The sequence below is a fragment of the Xylona heveae genome, assembly GCF_001619985.1.
Source record: "Xylona heveae TC161 unplaced genomic scaffold L228scaffold_14, whole genome shotgun sequence".
Taxonomy (NCBI): domain Eukaryota; kingdom Fungi; phylum Ascomycota; class Xylonomycetes; order Xylonales; family Xylonaceae; genus Xylona; species Xylona heveae.
This window is the reverse complement of record NW_017264206.1, coordinates 178,619-194,474: the sequence shown is the minus strand read 5'-3', so window position 1 is coordinate 194,474 and position 15,856 is coordinate 178,619. Positions and strand designations below refer to the sequence as shown.

Sequence of the window (15,856 nt, the reverse complement as noted above, 5' to 3'; positions counted from 1 at the left end):
TCTTTCTTTACGTTGTTCAAAATTCTCTTACCCTCTTACCCTTTTGGTCCAACTCTGTACACCTCTTCGGTTTTCCCTTACCTTTTCGATTCTTTGATGGCTTGCTGGGTCATGTATAGTTGTATTGTATTGCTTTACATTGCCTTTGAGCTACTGTATTAATAAGCCTTTGACGTTGAGCTTTTTATGGGGCTTCTATAGTGCCGGTTCCTGTTTTTAGGTGCGTCTGGTCATGCATTTGTATATTAATCCGACGCTTCTGTCCTTCTTTTCTTTGCAACATTTTCCTTTGTTAGTCTCGTTTTCTGATTACTTCTTCTGGTCATCTTTCTCATCCTATCAAGTACACCTGATCCTTCTTTCAGCGAAGGTTATCTCATGTCTCGTTTCTCTTTCCTTCGTCCTGGCACTTTCTCAAAGATACCTTTCTGAACAACCTTGCTCAACAAGATTGATTCAATGCAGCCACTTTTTCTTTTAACATTACCTGTTTTAATCTTGCTTCTGCTCTCATCGTATTAAGATACCTTTCTCAATTATTCATTTTTATTTCTCTTCTCGTCACAAATTCTGGCGTCCCTTTCTGGTAATAGTGTTCGAATGGCCGTGATATCTTCAACGTGTTTTTTTACTTGGTCGATGAGTTTCACCTTTCTGCACTTTTTGCATTTACTCGGTCTTGTCAATGAATTATAAAATGTAAGTTTTATATAGTAAAGTTATGGTGAGTCAGGAAGGGCTTTATCACGTGACACTGACAAACGCTCGTTCGAATGTCGAATGCCTGTACCTTCGTGCAAACTTTGGTATAGACAAGGATCAAGAGATCTGATAGGCTTATATTCCTCTACCAATCGGACCCAATCAAGCAAAATGGCAGAAGTAACCGTAAACAAAAGCTCCAAATTCCGTAGAGCGCATGCTCGAGGTACAAGGTTCTTGTCGGCTGTTTCATACGTATCGAAACGCGTTTATCTGTATTGTGATAGGTGACTGGGCTGTGAGCCTAAGCGCTGAAGACAAGGCTGAGCTGAACAGGTGCGAGGCTTGGTCTCCACGGGACATGCCATATGAAGTCAAGACCTACGTCGTTCTCTTGATATTAACTGAGTCTATTCCGTTTATTTCTAGAAGTCAACGTCTGAACTTCACGATCGAGAGAGAACAGAGAGCGCCTTCCAAGAATGGCGAGTATTCGAATATATCCGCCAAGGCCTACCAGTACCGGTGGTCTCATTCGCCGTTTAAAGGACCCAGACATTGACCAAAAAGAGGGGAAAACCTTGCGATCATTGGCGGGCAAAATGATTGAAGAGTTTAGAGATAATCCCAAACCGTCCTACATACCTGAAGCGACTCTGTTATCGACAATTAGCACCGATCAACAATATGAGAGACTCATATCGACCTTTGGGAATGTGATCATTAAGGGCACCACGGATGGTGATATCCTTGATCGAGGAATTCTGGCGGGTTTTACATTTGTCCTTCGTCGCTGTTCAGGCGCCCTTTCGGCAGAAACTGCCAAGCTTGGCTCCGTACTTGGAAGCCTCGCAAAGCGACTCAAAAATGCTATAGATCAGGCTGAAATGGAAACTCAATATCAATTGGTCTGCCTTCTCTCAAATGTGCTGGATGCCATGGTTGATATCAAGATTTCGGGCCTTGGCCGAGAACCATTACATGAACCCTTACTTCGGATACTTTGCAAATTGGAAGAACATAAGGAGCCTCGCCTTGCACAAGCCGCAAGATATGCCCGCCAGGCCTTACTCGGCGTGTCCGACGACGAAGGCCCTTATGCAGCACTGTGGCGCTATAGCTTTACAGCTATAAAAGCGGCAACGAAAATCACTGCCGCTGTCACAACCAAAGATCCAACAAAAATTCTCGATGCTAGTTCCGACCTGCTGAAACTATTGTCTCTCTTGAACGATCTGCGTGAGGCAGCTCAGGAGGCCAAGGTCTCGAATTTCTTGGAAGGTATGAAGAGCCTTTCCAAAAAGAAAGGCTGGTATGTGGCTCTTCGATACACAGATATGCTACTCAAAGCACAGGCATTCCAAATGCTGCAATCGTTCCTGAAAGAAAGCCCTTACTATGAGAACGAGCAATTTTTGTGCGGCTTATACTCTCAGCTTGAGCAGGCTTGGTTAAGTGGCGATAAACTAGTCAAAGACCGAGTGATTGACTTGCTCACTTGTACCCTGACGCAACCCCAAAATGAGGAGCAACAGTTGCGGCAATGGATTGGTCTAATTGCTAATACTCTGGATCAGCCATGCTGGAACAAATGTTATCTCCACACTGAAGAACACAAATTTAGAATCTGGAAAAACAGTAAGAATAAGGCTTACGAGCCAAAGCTTACGGCGTTTTTAGAAGAAAATCCCAAGTTGGAGGACCATCCCGCCTACTTGTTAGAGACCGTATGGTCTCAGTGTAACGATGCCAAATCGTTCTATGCCGACAATAGGATCAGAGAATACTACCGAGAGGGAGACAATCTCAAGATTAAACGCCTATCTGGCGACTATCTTCCGATCCAGCATTGTTATATCAACCTTAGTATACTGGAGGTACCAGCAGGAAAGGCTGCAAACGAGACGAGAAATCCGGAATCACAAATTTCCCGCTTTTCACTATTCAATCGCCTGAAGGTCAATACGGCTGAGACTGGAAAAGAAGTACATTTGCCAGATTTGTTCAGCGATCGGAAGATACAGGATGGCGGCTTGGTCAAGCCCAGACGCATATTGATTCGAGGACGTGCTGGGGTCGGAAAAACCTCACTGTGCAAGAAAATCGTTCACGACTTCCTTTGCGGTCAAATGTGGAACGATCTATACGACCGTTTAATTTGGATACCGCTGCGAAGATTAAAGGGCAAGAATCATCCGAAAGATTTCCTCGCCGAGGAATTTTTCTTCATGCATGGCGAACGCGACAGTCTGGTTTCAGCTCTATGGGACGCCATATGCGGTGGGATGAATGAAAGGACTCTACTCCTACTTGATGGGCTGGATGAAATCGCGGCGGAGCCAACCCAGTCTGGAAATGATCTAGCTGAGCTTTTTAAAGGCCTTTTCAACCAAAAGAATGTCATTGTTACCTCTCGACCATACGCAAAACTACCCGGCTTTCAACCCTTTGATATCGAATTAGAAGCTGTCGGGTTCCGTCCAGCTCAAATGCAAACTTACCTTGAGACGGTGGTGAACGATAGAGTTGCACTACAACAGATTCAGGAATTTATCAAAGGCCACGAGCTTATTGAAGGACTCGTTCAAATTCCGATTCAGCTCGATGCACTTTGCTACAGCTGGGATGGAAAAGTCCCTCCCGAAGACGTACCTAACACCATGACAACCCTCTACCGGGCAATTGAACTCAGACTATGGAAAAAAGATATCCTTCAATTGGGAAAGAGGAATTATGGAGAGCTGCTAAGCGAAGCTCAAGTCCAGCTCCTAGAGACTCAGTCGCAGGTTAAAAGACACGTGCAGGGAGAGATTGACTTGCTCCAGAAGCTGTCATTTACTGGCCTCTATAACGACATCATTGAATTCAATAAATACGAGCGCAACAAAGTATACGAACACCTCGAACTTTTCAACATGTCTGACCATATCCTGGACAAACTCTCATTTTTGCGCTCCTCCGACTCTGCATCCAAGGGACACGACCGGAGCTACCACTTCATTCATTTGACGTTTCAAGAATACTTTGCAGCGCAGTATTTTGTCCGCTGTTGGCAGTCCAATCAACCACTTTCCTATCTTAAATTGAGCTCTGCAAGGAAATCAAGCATCGTTCAAGACTCAACATGCAAGTTCCTCCAGCGAGAAAAGTACAATGGACGCTATGACCTCTTTTGGTCCTTTGTAGCTGGACTGCTTCAAGCTCAAGACGAAGAACAGCTTCTCCAATTCTTGGACGTGCTTGAAGACGAGCCGCGGGACCTTTTAGGGCCTGTACATCAGCGGCGTCTTGTAAATTGCTTTTACGAGCTGGCGTCATCTGATAAGTATCCCAACTTGGAGCAGCGCCGAGCAGAAATGGAGCACCATTTAAAGCGATGGTTGCTTTTTGAGCTTAATTGGACCGGACGGACTCCGTTTTGCCGTGATACGGAATTCCCTGGGCGTATTATACACCACATCTTAAACACAGAATCCGAAGACATACAGCAAAGAGTTATGGAAGGGTTTAAATCGACATCACAATTTTCACCAACCTTTTCAAACCAAATAGCTTCTTATCTCCAGAATGATGTTTCTTTGGAGCTGAAATTGACGGCCGCGTCCAGCTTGAGGTTTCAGGAAGCTTTGCCTGAAAGCACCCTCTTGGCATTATGGTTTGTACTCAAAGATGATGAGTCAAAAGAGCTTAGAGGGCGGGCTGCCAGGGCATTAAGAAAGCAGGCAGCTTTGCCAGAGAGTATTCTCAATGCCATGTTGTCCCAACCTCTTACTTCACACACGATGCCTGATGTTTCTACAATTCTGTGCAATCAATCTAGCTTGCCAGAGAATGTTCTCGGGAGACTTGTGTCACTACTTGAATTTGCTGATTGTCATTCAGTTAGACATGCACATAATATTCTATTTCACCATTCAAGGACATCCAAGATTGCATTCCAGTACACAGTAGCACAAGCTACTCAACTGCAGAACCATGATTCAGGCGTGAAGGCTAGAGTCTTTTCTACTTTGCCATTAGGACGTTCGTTCCCAGAGCCTCTTCTGAAAGCACTGGCAGCATTACTCAATGATGACAATAAACATATAAGCAGCAGTGCTCTTCTTGCTTTGATTGATCAATCTGTTCTGCCAGAAAAGATTTCTCGGGCCGTTGCTTTCCAACTTGATAATGCTGGTCTACATGCAAGAAAGAGTCTTCTTGAACGTTTACAGACAAATGTTTACATCCCAGAGATTATTCTCCAGGCCATAGCGGCATGGCTAAATGATGATAATCCAGGAATAAGGATTACTACCCTTAATGTTTTGGCTGTGCAAAGAAGAAGATCAGAGCCTGTTTTTCTGACCATAGCAAGTCAATTGAATAATAGTAATTATTTGATAAGACGTGCTGCTATCAATGCTCTGAGCAACGGACACTCACTGCCAGAAAATATTTTCCCGGCTATAGTGACCCGGCTGGGGGATGATGAACCAAGAGTGAGGGAGTCGGCTCTTCATGCATTAAGAAAGCAACCTACACTGCCAGCAACAATTCTCCATGCCATAGCTACCCGACTAGACGATGATGTACCAGAAGTGAGGTTGTCAGCTTTTAATGCATTAGGGGAGCAACCTATACTGCCAGAAACCATTCTCCACATCATAGTGGCCCGACTGGAAGACTGTAAGCCAAGAGTAAGGGGTTTGGCTCTTCATGCATTAAGAAAGCAACCTACACTACCAGCAACAATTCTCCATGCCATAGCTACCCGACTAGACGATGATGTACCAGAAGTGAGGCTGTCAGCTTTTAATACATTAGGGAAGCAACATGCACTGCCAGAAACTATTCTTCTGGATATGGTTGCACGATTGGACGACCATGACCCAGGGGCAAGGTTGGCTGCTTTCAAATGTTTAAGTGAGCGGCCTGCCTTGCCAGAGAAGATTCTTCGCCCTATGCTACCTAAACTCGCTGATTTAGAGATAACTTATGAAATAGAGGAGACACTGATGAAATCAGATTACTTCCCTTCTATTTTCCAAGACCTGGACAGCAAAGTTTTACAGTCTATTTATCATAAATGGATTAAGCGAAGCTTTAGTGAGCAACTGAGTTGTTACATAGACGATGGGATTCTCCATGTCGATACACCAGAGAGGCAAAGCGAGGTCGTCTTGGGGCCGGATTGCCATCGCGTTCTTCAGGCATTCAAGGCAGAAGCATCAAAGATGGGAAGTCCTCGCTTCTCGGAGGACGAAGGTGCAGGCTAGGCTGGAGAAGAAGATTGGCATTACGTGGGTTTGGGATTAGATGGACTTTTCTCGGAGTGCTTATGGGTGAAGCATAGAACTGCTGGCAGACATCTAGGGACGGATCTTGGTAAAAGCATCATCCATCTGGGCTATGTGACGAGATATACAGGAGGGTTAAAGTTTGGCAGCTTTGGTTGCAAGTGAGCGGTGCAGTGCTCGACCCGAAGGCTTTTTAATTTGCTACGCGGGAACTAATTGTTACTGTTATTGATGGACGTAAGGTTTCACTTTGTGGAGTACGTTTCACATTCTGGATTATTTTTGCTTTTACTTTTCGGGTTTCTTTTATTTTTTTGGTAAGATTGTTATCGACATTATACACAAATGGATAGCTCTTCCGAATTTCTTCATTCGTCAATAGGTCTATGATGTATGTTGTTTAAATGAAATAAATTGGTTACGTGTTATCTACTAGTCCAATTGTCATTACTAATGAAATAATCCATCTTGTCAAGTTCGGGGAGAGCCCATTCTCTCATCCACTCAAACTGCATGACCTCTTTGGCAGATGGTCTGTCTTCGGGCCTGAAAGCCATCATAGCTTGCAACATGGAGAGAAACTCAGTCTCTTCTGCCTCTTCGAATTCTTTCATACGTTTTTCCCTTCTTGGCTCTTGAATCGAGTACTCGAACCGCTCTGAAAAGGTATTCACTATATGGTTGGGGGATTCGGGATCTCTTTCACCCTCATCATTGAACCATCTTGCTCGCGCGTCCCACCCATGCCACCATCCAGATGGCAATTGGCCAAGAACATCAACATACTCTCCAATCATCGAATCAGTAGACATAAAATAGTCCTCGAAAAGCGTACGCTGTCCAGTAATTGTCCAGATTGTACAAGCAAGCGTCCAGATATCAGCAGCAAAGGAGAGTGGTGTTTGAGGCGAGAAGAAAGTTTCTGGAGGTCTCAAGTGAAGGGGCGTGTGGGAGTAATATCGTGGAGTCACAGAGGGCAAAAAGACCTCCCCAAAGTCGGTGAGGAAGATTCGAGCTTCGGGTAGGGAGATATACTCGCTCTTCTTCCCGAGCCACATGGGTAGCACACCGTATAAGGGAACGCCTTTGCCCAGCGGCTTGCCGTCATGACGGCGAACGGGCTCGAGGTAGGCTTTGCCGTACTTTTTGCGGAACTGCTCAGGTGAAAGGTGGTCGAGTGATTTGTGTAAGTGTAGCATTATATTGCCCGAGTGAAGATCTATTAGAAATTAACACAAACGAATTCAAACATTTTCGGAGTGAAAAACTGTGACATACCGCCGTGCACAACAGATCTGGAATGCAAATAAGCCACAGCTTGGACTAGCTGGGCAGAAATAGCCCTCGCGACACGCGGTTGGAATAAACCGAAAGATGAGAGGTTTTGCCCCCCAGGCGTTGTCACTAAACATTGATGCGTTCCGTTAGGTCCGACAAGGTTAAATTTGTCCAGAATTTGTGGAATCGCAGCGAGTCTGCCTGCCGTCGGGTCTGTAGCACCTAAAAGATGAAGAATATTCTCCTCTTGAGAGTCCTCCGCAGCGATTTTTACTTTGATAGCGACATACCGCTGTGCTTTCTCATCTCTAGCGAGCCAGATAGTTGAGTAAGCGCCAAAACCCAACTTGTTCATGATTTGATAGCGGTTATGCAAGCAGTCTCCGATTGATATAGGGTGGTAACCTCCAGGGCGGTAGCGTTCGAGTTCCTCTACATTTTCTAGATGCATATACTCGATGCCAATGCCTCTCAGGGCAGAAGCTGAGGAGGGAGTGGATTGGCATAAGTGGCAAGTGAGAGAAGAAAATTGGTTTCGATACGGTGGGTATAGTAGTTGTGTGCTCTTGGAATGATGCAACGTGGTGTTTGAAGAGCGAAGGGAGCGTGTGAGTAGAAAGCTTGCCCGGAGACGAAAGTAAGAGGTCCTCATGATGAAGTATTTGTTGGTATAATACGGTTATCTCAGAGGCTCCTTGCTTCAATGACTTTTATATTTCAAAATGTGATATTGTACGAAACTTTTCTTGAATTGCTTCTCATTTCTTTTAGGTTGTAAATTGTAATGCTTCTGCATCTGCTAGGCGATACGAGAGGATTATAAGGCAGGTTTTTTTGTGATGCTGCTGAAGCAAATGTCAGAAAAAAAAGTAGTATAGATACAGACCATCTCGATTCAATTAAATCTTACCTATGACGTGAAATTCAAGTTCAATGACTGGAATAATAGTGTTCAAAGATTAGGGTTACCATAATCAGATCTGATATCGTGTTATCAAACGGATAAGCTTATAGAAGGTCATCGAACTAGTTCAAAACTAGTATCCCGCTGGGTCTAACCAGAAAAAGCCCCCTGGGGCGACAATCGCATGGCAGAATCGCAAAAGCGGTGAGGGAGCAACTTCAACGGTCGCGGTGAGACAATATTACCGCTCGGATTCTTCAAGCAAACTTGACCCATTTTCCCTGGAAACGCCTGTTTCAATCTCACTGTCTACCTTTTCAAGCAGCTTCTCACTTCAGATTATTATTTCATCACGAATCCTCTCACTGTCGCATACGAGGTGGCTGTACAAGTCAAATACTCCTCAATCCCTGCTCCTGCGGCACAGCTGTGCCCTAAAATAGATGGGCAGAATTCAAGCTTCTGCGACATAGCCCTGACGATGCTTGCTCACATGACGCTTGCAACTGATTGATGATAGAACAGTGAATTATATCGGGCTCACTTGAGGTACGCCGTTGGAAGCGGGACAGGTAGCTACCTAGTAAATTGACGTGTCTTAGCATTCACTCTCAACGCGTCGGACGGCCGACACCAGACGTGTACATAAACATCCCACGCTGTCAACACTGTCTCTCGAATGGATTACTTCAATTCACACTACGCCAGCCTTCAAATTCATTCAGAATGGAGCAGGTCGTTGATGATGATCCCTTTGACTGGGACGTCTCTCAAGTCATCAATTATATCCGCGAGTTTGATCCTTCGACTGCCGGACCGAGCACCCCACTCGATAAAACTGCTCTAATCGAGAAGATTCGCGAGAATGATGTCGCTGGATGGGTATTCTTGACAGAGTTGAGCGAGGAGCAGCTGCGAGACTCACTCGGAGTTCATTCACTCGGTCAACGCGCGGTGATAAGATTTGCTGTTAGGACTCTGCGAGTGCAGTCTAAAAAATATCTCGAGCGTCTACAATGGGAGGAAGAGAACAGCTTTGTTGAACCGTCTTCAGCGTTCGCTACACCATCTCCAGCCGCTGCTGCTCCTCTCGCCATACCAGGCATACATCCACTTACCCCTTCGCAGCTTTTTTCAGCGCGGAAGAGGCCATTGTTGCTCCGAACACAGCCTGGTCTTCTTCAACCTTCCTCTCAAGGCTCACCATCCTCTAGCAATCTCGTAAATGGGTCGAAGAATTTGCCGGACGGTGTGCCACTTCAGTCATTTCCTGCTTCTGCCGGTTCGCATCAAGACGAGGTGTTGACGACCGATGATGAAAGAGAAACAAAGCGTCGCAAAACAGCTGATGAAAATGCCAATGACCGTTCGACGGAGCAAACATTGGATGTTCCATTGCAGGAAGCGGAGGGATCTTCTCTTCCCACCTTTGATGAGGACCAAGCTATTACGAATGAAGGCGACTTTACCGCTGACAGATCAAAGTCTGTAAGCGTTGTACAAATGCATGAAGAACCTCTCTCTGCTACCGACAAAGAATTCGTTGACGTGGATGACTTCCCACTGCCTTCGCGGCATGTATCTCTCCACGATGTTGATAATGAAGAGAAGTCGGAGGAGAGGTTTGCTGAAGATGAGATGCAGGCTTCTGGGTTAGAAAAGCCAAAAAAGCGGGTAGCTCCTATGCTTATTGCTACATTTGAGGATAGAGAATCATCGGTGGGGGATGGGAATACAATCGCCGATGATCAGAGTCCGTCTGAAATCGAGGAGTCTGTTGGTCGAACCATTGCAGGCAACGCTGCAGGCAATATCGATGGTGCCAAGCAGACTCGGATCTCAGAAATAACTAACCTCCCTTCATCTTCGTTTAGGAAAGTGGTTACACGACGTCAAGGTTACCTCGGCCGTAAAGCTTTTCCGGTAAATGATATCTTTTATGGGGATTCACGAGTTGGTCAGGTCGTTTCCCCTGAGGGACCTGAGGGCTCGGATGACGATGAATGGGGTTTTGACTCTCCAGTTCCAACTCCTACAGGGCGTCAACTCTACATACACAGCCTCATCCGTCACTATTTCTGCAAGTCTGAAGGACAAATTCTCCGCTCAGGTGATCAACACATTACTGTTGTGAAACCTTACCCAACCAGGCTTGTTCCAAAATCAGTAACCGACTCTTTCACCTTATTCGAGGAATCAGAAGGCCGAGTGGATGCGTTACGGGAAGACTTAGCTTCTTGGCCTGAGGCCAAGGGAATCGGGGACGAACTCGTGGCTGCGCATTCTCGTCCTCGTCCAGGCTATTCCATCACTCAGCGCGAAAAGCATTTGTCCCGCATTCAAAGGGCGCAAAATATTTCTGCAATTGCAAAAAGAATCCAGTCTCAAGGCATGGAAAATGAGACGTTCAAGTTGCAAGACGAGACAGGTCAGGACTGGGATTTTCTCACCAAATGGATGTCTGTGGAAAATGACCGTGTAGAGCCGGTATATGGGAATTCGGGCTCCGAAGGTGAATATGACTCTGACCTGTGGCGGGAAATTCAAGAGGAAAAAGGAGATCGCCCAAAGGAACATCGACAAAGGAGGCTTCTATCAGATGAAATGGTTTGGAAAATCATTGACAATAGTGTCGAACAATTAGTTCTGAAATGGAAGGAGCGAATGGCGCCAAAATTTGAGCGAAAGGCGTGGAGCTTGTGGAGACGCGCCAGACGTGAAGGGGAAGGGACTCGTGAAACTCTCATCGACGAAGCAATAGGCCATATTCAGAGGATCAATGGCGGTCCTTTACCAAAGATGAAAGCCGAAATTGCTAAAGAGAAATGGACTAGCAGCCTCCAACTCCGAGAACAGTGCCGCATCATGGAACAAACAATTTTCAACCGGGAAGAGCTTGCATGGAAGATTGGTTTGTGGACTGAAAAGTCTCAGCCCGATCGACCTGAACGCAAAGCGATCAAAAAACGTCAGTCTGGAGCGCCACATAACGCTACCGAAAATGGGGTTTTACTTGAAAGTGGAAGCGACTTGAGCGACGATGAAGATGATGATGATGATGATGACAGCATGGCTGACTTTGTGGTTAATGACGAAGAAGACGATGGAGATGTGGAAAACCCTGAGCCGGATGGTGTATTGGACGCTCAATCTGATATCTCTGAGGCGATCGCTGCTCCTTCAGAATCAGCAAATCCACTTCAGAAATCGTCGAATGACCTTTTGGTGGAGCATGAAGTCTCTTCAATCTCCGTCAAAGACCCTCAGCCTCAGGGCTCTCTTTCCAAAACACCGGCAGCTTCACCCAAGGCTCCAACCGCTGACCCTAAACCACTGATCGGAAACTCTATGCTTCGGCCAAAACGCAAATCTGGACCAGTCACATCTTCTCCTTCTCTCAAAGAGCACAGGCCATCAAGCAAGGCAGTTAGTAATATCATCGATCTGACTTTCTCGGATACCGAACCAGAAGTCCAAGCACCACGGTCTTTGTCACCGTCAATAGCCAAAGAATTTCGGATGCCAAAGTTGGAGGACTCGGTATCGGTAACCGACCTTATTGACACAGCATCCAACAAAAGTCAAGTGACCCACGAATATGAAGATTTTGAGGCTATCAACAGGATTAAATACGAGACCCTGGAGGAGAATCAAGATCGGAAACGACTAATTATCAAACTCATCTACCGCCTCTCTCCGTCAATGCGGCGTTGGTTACGATCGCTTCTCTTCGAAAAATCCGAAGAAGGGCTCCGAGATATGGTATGGGATGCCTTGGATTCGCTTGCGAAGGATTCTGAGAGAATGCGTGGGTTTGATGCGGAAACCACCAAGCCGTATCAAACACTTGCCTGCATTTATTTGTGTTATTTGACCGCAACAAAACTGAGGCCGGAAAAGACCGGCATTAAAGTGAGCGTCATCCGGCTTGGACGGGCAAACGTCAAGTTATTCTTTACTTTTCGACGATTTCTTCGAAGAGTTTTGGAGATGTACGACGATTCGGGTCATTTCCCCCGAAAACCCAGCTCTCAGCGCGCAAGTCGCTCGTCTGCGCCATTGGAGATTCCACATACCCCACATAACAAAATCGCAGATGCTTCAAAGAGTAAAGCGGTCGATGCTTCTATGGATACCCCGGAGGTTTTGCGAACGAAAAGGAAAAAAGAGGTCAAGGAGAGCGCTCAAGCAATTGATGCTCGTGAAAGGGACCAGCATCGTGTTAAACTACAAAAACGACGAGAAATGCAGATGCAGAAGAAGCTCAAGGAGCTGGGTGTGAAGTATCTTGACAACCCGGATCGAATCCCCGTAAACCCTGGAAAGCTTGCCAGCCAAGCGTTTGTTTACATCAATAAGCATGTCGGCAGCTACATCAAGAAACATCAGATTGAAGGCATCCAATTCATGTGGCGAGAAATTGTCACGGATGAAAACTCTCTTCAAGGTTGTCTTCTTGCCCATACGATGGGACTGGGCAAGACGATGCAAGTGATCACGCTTCTTCTCTCCATCACAGAGGCGTCCCATAGTTCGGACCCCAGGATCTATCGCCAAATCCCCGAGAGCTTGAAGAATCCACGGATTTTGATCCTTTGTCCGCCAAGTTTGATTGAAAACTGGTGGGATGAAATACTCATGTGGACACCGAGATCTTTGCGTGATATGTTTGGCGCGCCCCACAAAGTTGACACGCAACTATCACCATCTCTTCGGATCAAGGAGATTTCGAAATGGTACCGCAATAAGGGCGTGCTTTTGATGAGTTACGAAATGTTTCGGATCTTTGTTCATAACAAAGCAAGAAAAGGTTTGGAAAGGCCACTGAGCGAAGACCAGCATCGCACAGTCATGGAGCATTTGCTAGAAGGGCCGAACATTATCGTTGCAGATGAAGCCCATCGGCTGAAAAATCCCAAGGCGGCCATCTCCAAAGCCGCTACTGGGTTCAAATCGAAAAGTCGTATTGCACTGACAGGCTCTCCACTTGCAAACAGCCTGGAGGAATATTTTGCAATGATTGACTGGATTGCGCCAGGATACCTTGGAAATGAAGTGGAGTTTCGGGCAAATTATGTGGAGCCAATCAGAGATGGACTTTATTCTGACAGTACTCGTCCAGAGCAGAGATTGAGCCTGAAACGGCTCCGCGCACTGGAGAGGAGCTTAGCACCCAAAATGCACCGCGCTGGTCTAAATGTCCTTGAAGGCGATTTACCACCAAAAACAGAATTTCTCATGAAGATTTCCTTGACCGACCTTCAGACTGAAGCTTACAAGCTGTTTGTTCAATCGCTGCTATCAAATGAGAGCGACAGAATTGCCGATACTCGTGTTTGGGGATGGCTGCGGACATTGTCCGTATTGTGCAATCATCCAAAATCTTTTCGCGATAAGCTCATATCAAAGACAGGAAGCAAAAAGTCGAACAATAGGATTGATGAGATTACTGACAAGGATGATGATATTGTTGATGAAGATTTAGAGCAGGACACAACTGTCGTGGAACAAGGGATTCCTGTCACCTGCATTGATAGAGAAATGCAACTCCTGGCCAACGCAGACCCTCCACTCGCCGAGACCATACATTCTTACAAGATGTGTCTCATCAACAAGATAATTGATTTGTCAAAGGCAGCGTCGGATAAAGTCCTTGTTTTTTCGCAGAATATTCCGACTTTGAATTATCTCGAGCTGATGTTGAGCAGCGAGGGAAGAAAATACTGCCGCTTGGACGGCAGCACAACAATGGCTGCACGGCAGGCTGCAACTAAAACCTTCAACTCGAATCAAGGCTCATATGACATTTATCTCATCTCAACTTTGGCAGGAGGGATAGGTTTGAACCTCTTTGGGGCTAATCGGGTCATTCTCGTGGACTTCTCATTCAATCCACAGCATGAGGAGCAAGCAGTTGGCCGCGCTTATCGGATGGGCCAAACTAAACCAGTATTTGTCTACCGACTCATTATGGGCGGAACATATGAGGACGTTGTGCACAACAAGGCTGTCTTCAAGCTTCAGCTTGCATCGAGAGTTGTGGATCGGAAAAATCCGATGCGACAAGCCGTCAAGAAGGCCCGGGATTATCTCTTTGAACCTTTTGAAGTCGAGAAGAAGGATCTCTCCGAATTCAAGGGAAAGGATCCCAAGGTGCTCGATAAGATATTAGCTTCCGAAGATCCAATGTTGTAAGTTGCTTTGTCTGGTCGCAATGTAAATCCCCCCAGCGACTGACATCTCGTCATAGGCAGCGAGCTATTCGCTCCATTGAGCTCGACGAAACCTTCCATCGAGAAGATGCCGAGCAGCTCACGGCAGAAGAAGAAAAGGAAGTTGATCAAATCACCAAAGACGAGCAACTAAGACGGACTGATCCCGAAGGGTACCAGCGGATGTTGCTGGCGCGTCAAAGGGCTGAATTAGCTGCACGCGCTCCTCCTCAACCCACTCCCGATTTGAGAAGTGGATTGTACTCTGCTCTGCCATTTCTCGATCGTGTCAAGGAACGATTTGGCGGTTTTTTCCCTCCCGCATTTCCTTCTTCTCAGCCTTTTGCCGCACCTTCTGCGTTTGCTCCTCCGCCTAGTACGGCCCCGCCGGCTCATATCCCTTTTCCTTCTTCACAGCCATCGTCTGCGCTGAATACGCCGCCCTCATTTCAGTCACCGGGCACAGGTAGCTCATCTGGAGCGGGTGTTGGTTCTGGTCCTGATGCTGCTTCCACTCCTACGACTACCAACGGCAATAATAATACCAATGGCAATCCCAGTGGGAATAACATCTTGTATCCCATTCTCGGCGCAAATACGCGCATGCTCGAAGGCAATGGAGAAGGTGGAGACAATTCGTCTCGCTCTCCTGACCGCGCGAGTTCTCCTTCTCGTTCAACCGGTCCTTAGTCTAGCGGTTGTCTCCCCTCTGGTTATTTTCTTTTTCTCTTTGAAGTCAATGTTTCCTCCCTCGTCTGTGAGCAATTCTAGCACGGCTTACGACAATTTTTCTTCTTTTTTTCCGATCCATCTCATTTTCTCGCTCTTCTCTCATATCCTAATGGACATGGTCCATCCATCTCTGTTACTTTCCATGATCGTAGATATCAAAGCAGCGTGCCTTTTCTCAGCGCCTTTTCTCAGCGCCTTTTCTCAGCGCATTTCTCAATCTCATGACATTATGACTCTCATTCATGGTCACCCATGTTATCATGTTTTCGGAACACTTCGCAACTTCTGCTTGTCGATTATCAGACAGAGCTAGATTATTTCGATAATTTAATCATGACTTCCATCTTTTCCTTTCTCCTCTCGTGTGGTCTCTCGTGGTGCAAATTTCGTCTGAATTGTATTTGTGTCTGTGTCTGTGTCTGGTATCCATATCGACCCCTCCGACTCCTCTCCCTCCAACGCCCCGGGAAGATTCTGTCTGATCCCCCAGCAAACCCATAAAACAGCAAATGCCATGCTGGAATCATGACTACTTTCACACAGCATCATACATAAGGCTCTGTCTCCAGTCATCATCTAGATGTGCACTGGTAAGATGGAACTCCGAGGTCTACCTTTGGAGTTTTATGATCTAGAGTCATTCACAGAATTAAAAAAAACCGAGGGAAAAAAAGAAAAAAAGAAAAAAAGAAAAACAAAGGAAAACAAAGGAAAACAAAGGAAAATAAAAGAGGAGAGAGAGAGAGAAA

General features: G+C 46.1%; 3 protein-coding genes across 3 annotated transcripts; 2 read left to right on the top strand and 1 right to left on the bottom strand.

Annotated features, from left to right (window-relative positions):
- Positions 1 to 1,017: 1,017 nt before the first annotated feature.
- L228DRAFT_251244 (ARM repeat-containing protein) lies at positions 1,018 to 6,282 on the top strand. The gene has a single exon (XM_018333515.1). The coding sequence runs from the start codon at positions 1,185 to 1,187 to the stop codon at positions 5,958 to 5,960; it is 4,776 nt and encodes a 1,591-aa protein (XP_018184705.1). The 5' UTR covers positions 1,018 to 1,184; the 3' UTR covers positions 5,961 to 6,282.
- A 124-nt stretch (positions 6,283 to 6,406) lies between these two features.
- Positions 6,407 to 7,710, bottom strand: L228DRAFT_215144 (kinase domain protein; the record flags this gene model as incomplete). Its single annotated transcript, XM_018330063.1, has 2 exons — positions 6,407 to 7,200; positions 7,260 to 7,710. The coding sequence occupies 2 exons, from the start codon at positions 7,708 to 7,710 to the stop codon at positions 6,407 to 6,409; spliced, it is 1,245 nt and encodes a 414-aa protein (XP_018184704.1).
- A 754-nt stretch (positions 7,711 to 8,464) lies between these two features.
- Positions 8,465 to 15,380, top strand: L228DRAFT_234351 (hypothetical protein). Its single transcript, XM_018330664.1, has 3 exons — positions 8,465 to 8,712; positions 8,766 to 14,354; positions 14,414 to 15,380. The coding sequence occupies exons 2-3, from the start codon at positions 8,890 to 8,892 to the stop codon at positions 15,063 to 15,065; spliced, it is 6,117 nt and encodes a 2,038-aa protein (XP_018184703.1). The 5' UTR covers positions 8,465 to 8,712; positions 8,766 to 8,889; the 3' UTR covers positions 15,066 to 15,380.
- The last annotated feature ends 476 nt before the right edge of the window (positions 15,381 to 15,856 follow it).

Coding starts and splice junctions, on each gene's coding strand:
- L228DRAFT_251244 (XM_018333515.1), top strand. CDS start 1,185: ATGGCGAGTATTCGAATATATCCGCCAAGGCCTACCAGTACCGGTGGT.
- L228DRAFT_234351 (XM_018330664.1), top strand. CDS start 8,890: ATGGAGCAGGTCGTTGATGATGATCCCTTTGACTGGGACGTCTCTCAA. Junction 14,355..14,413: donor GCTTCCGAAGATCCAATGTT/GTAAGTTGCTTT, acceptor ATCTCGTCATAG/GCAGCGAGCTATTCGCTCCA.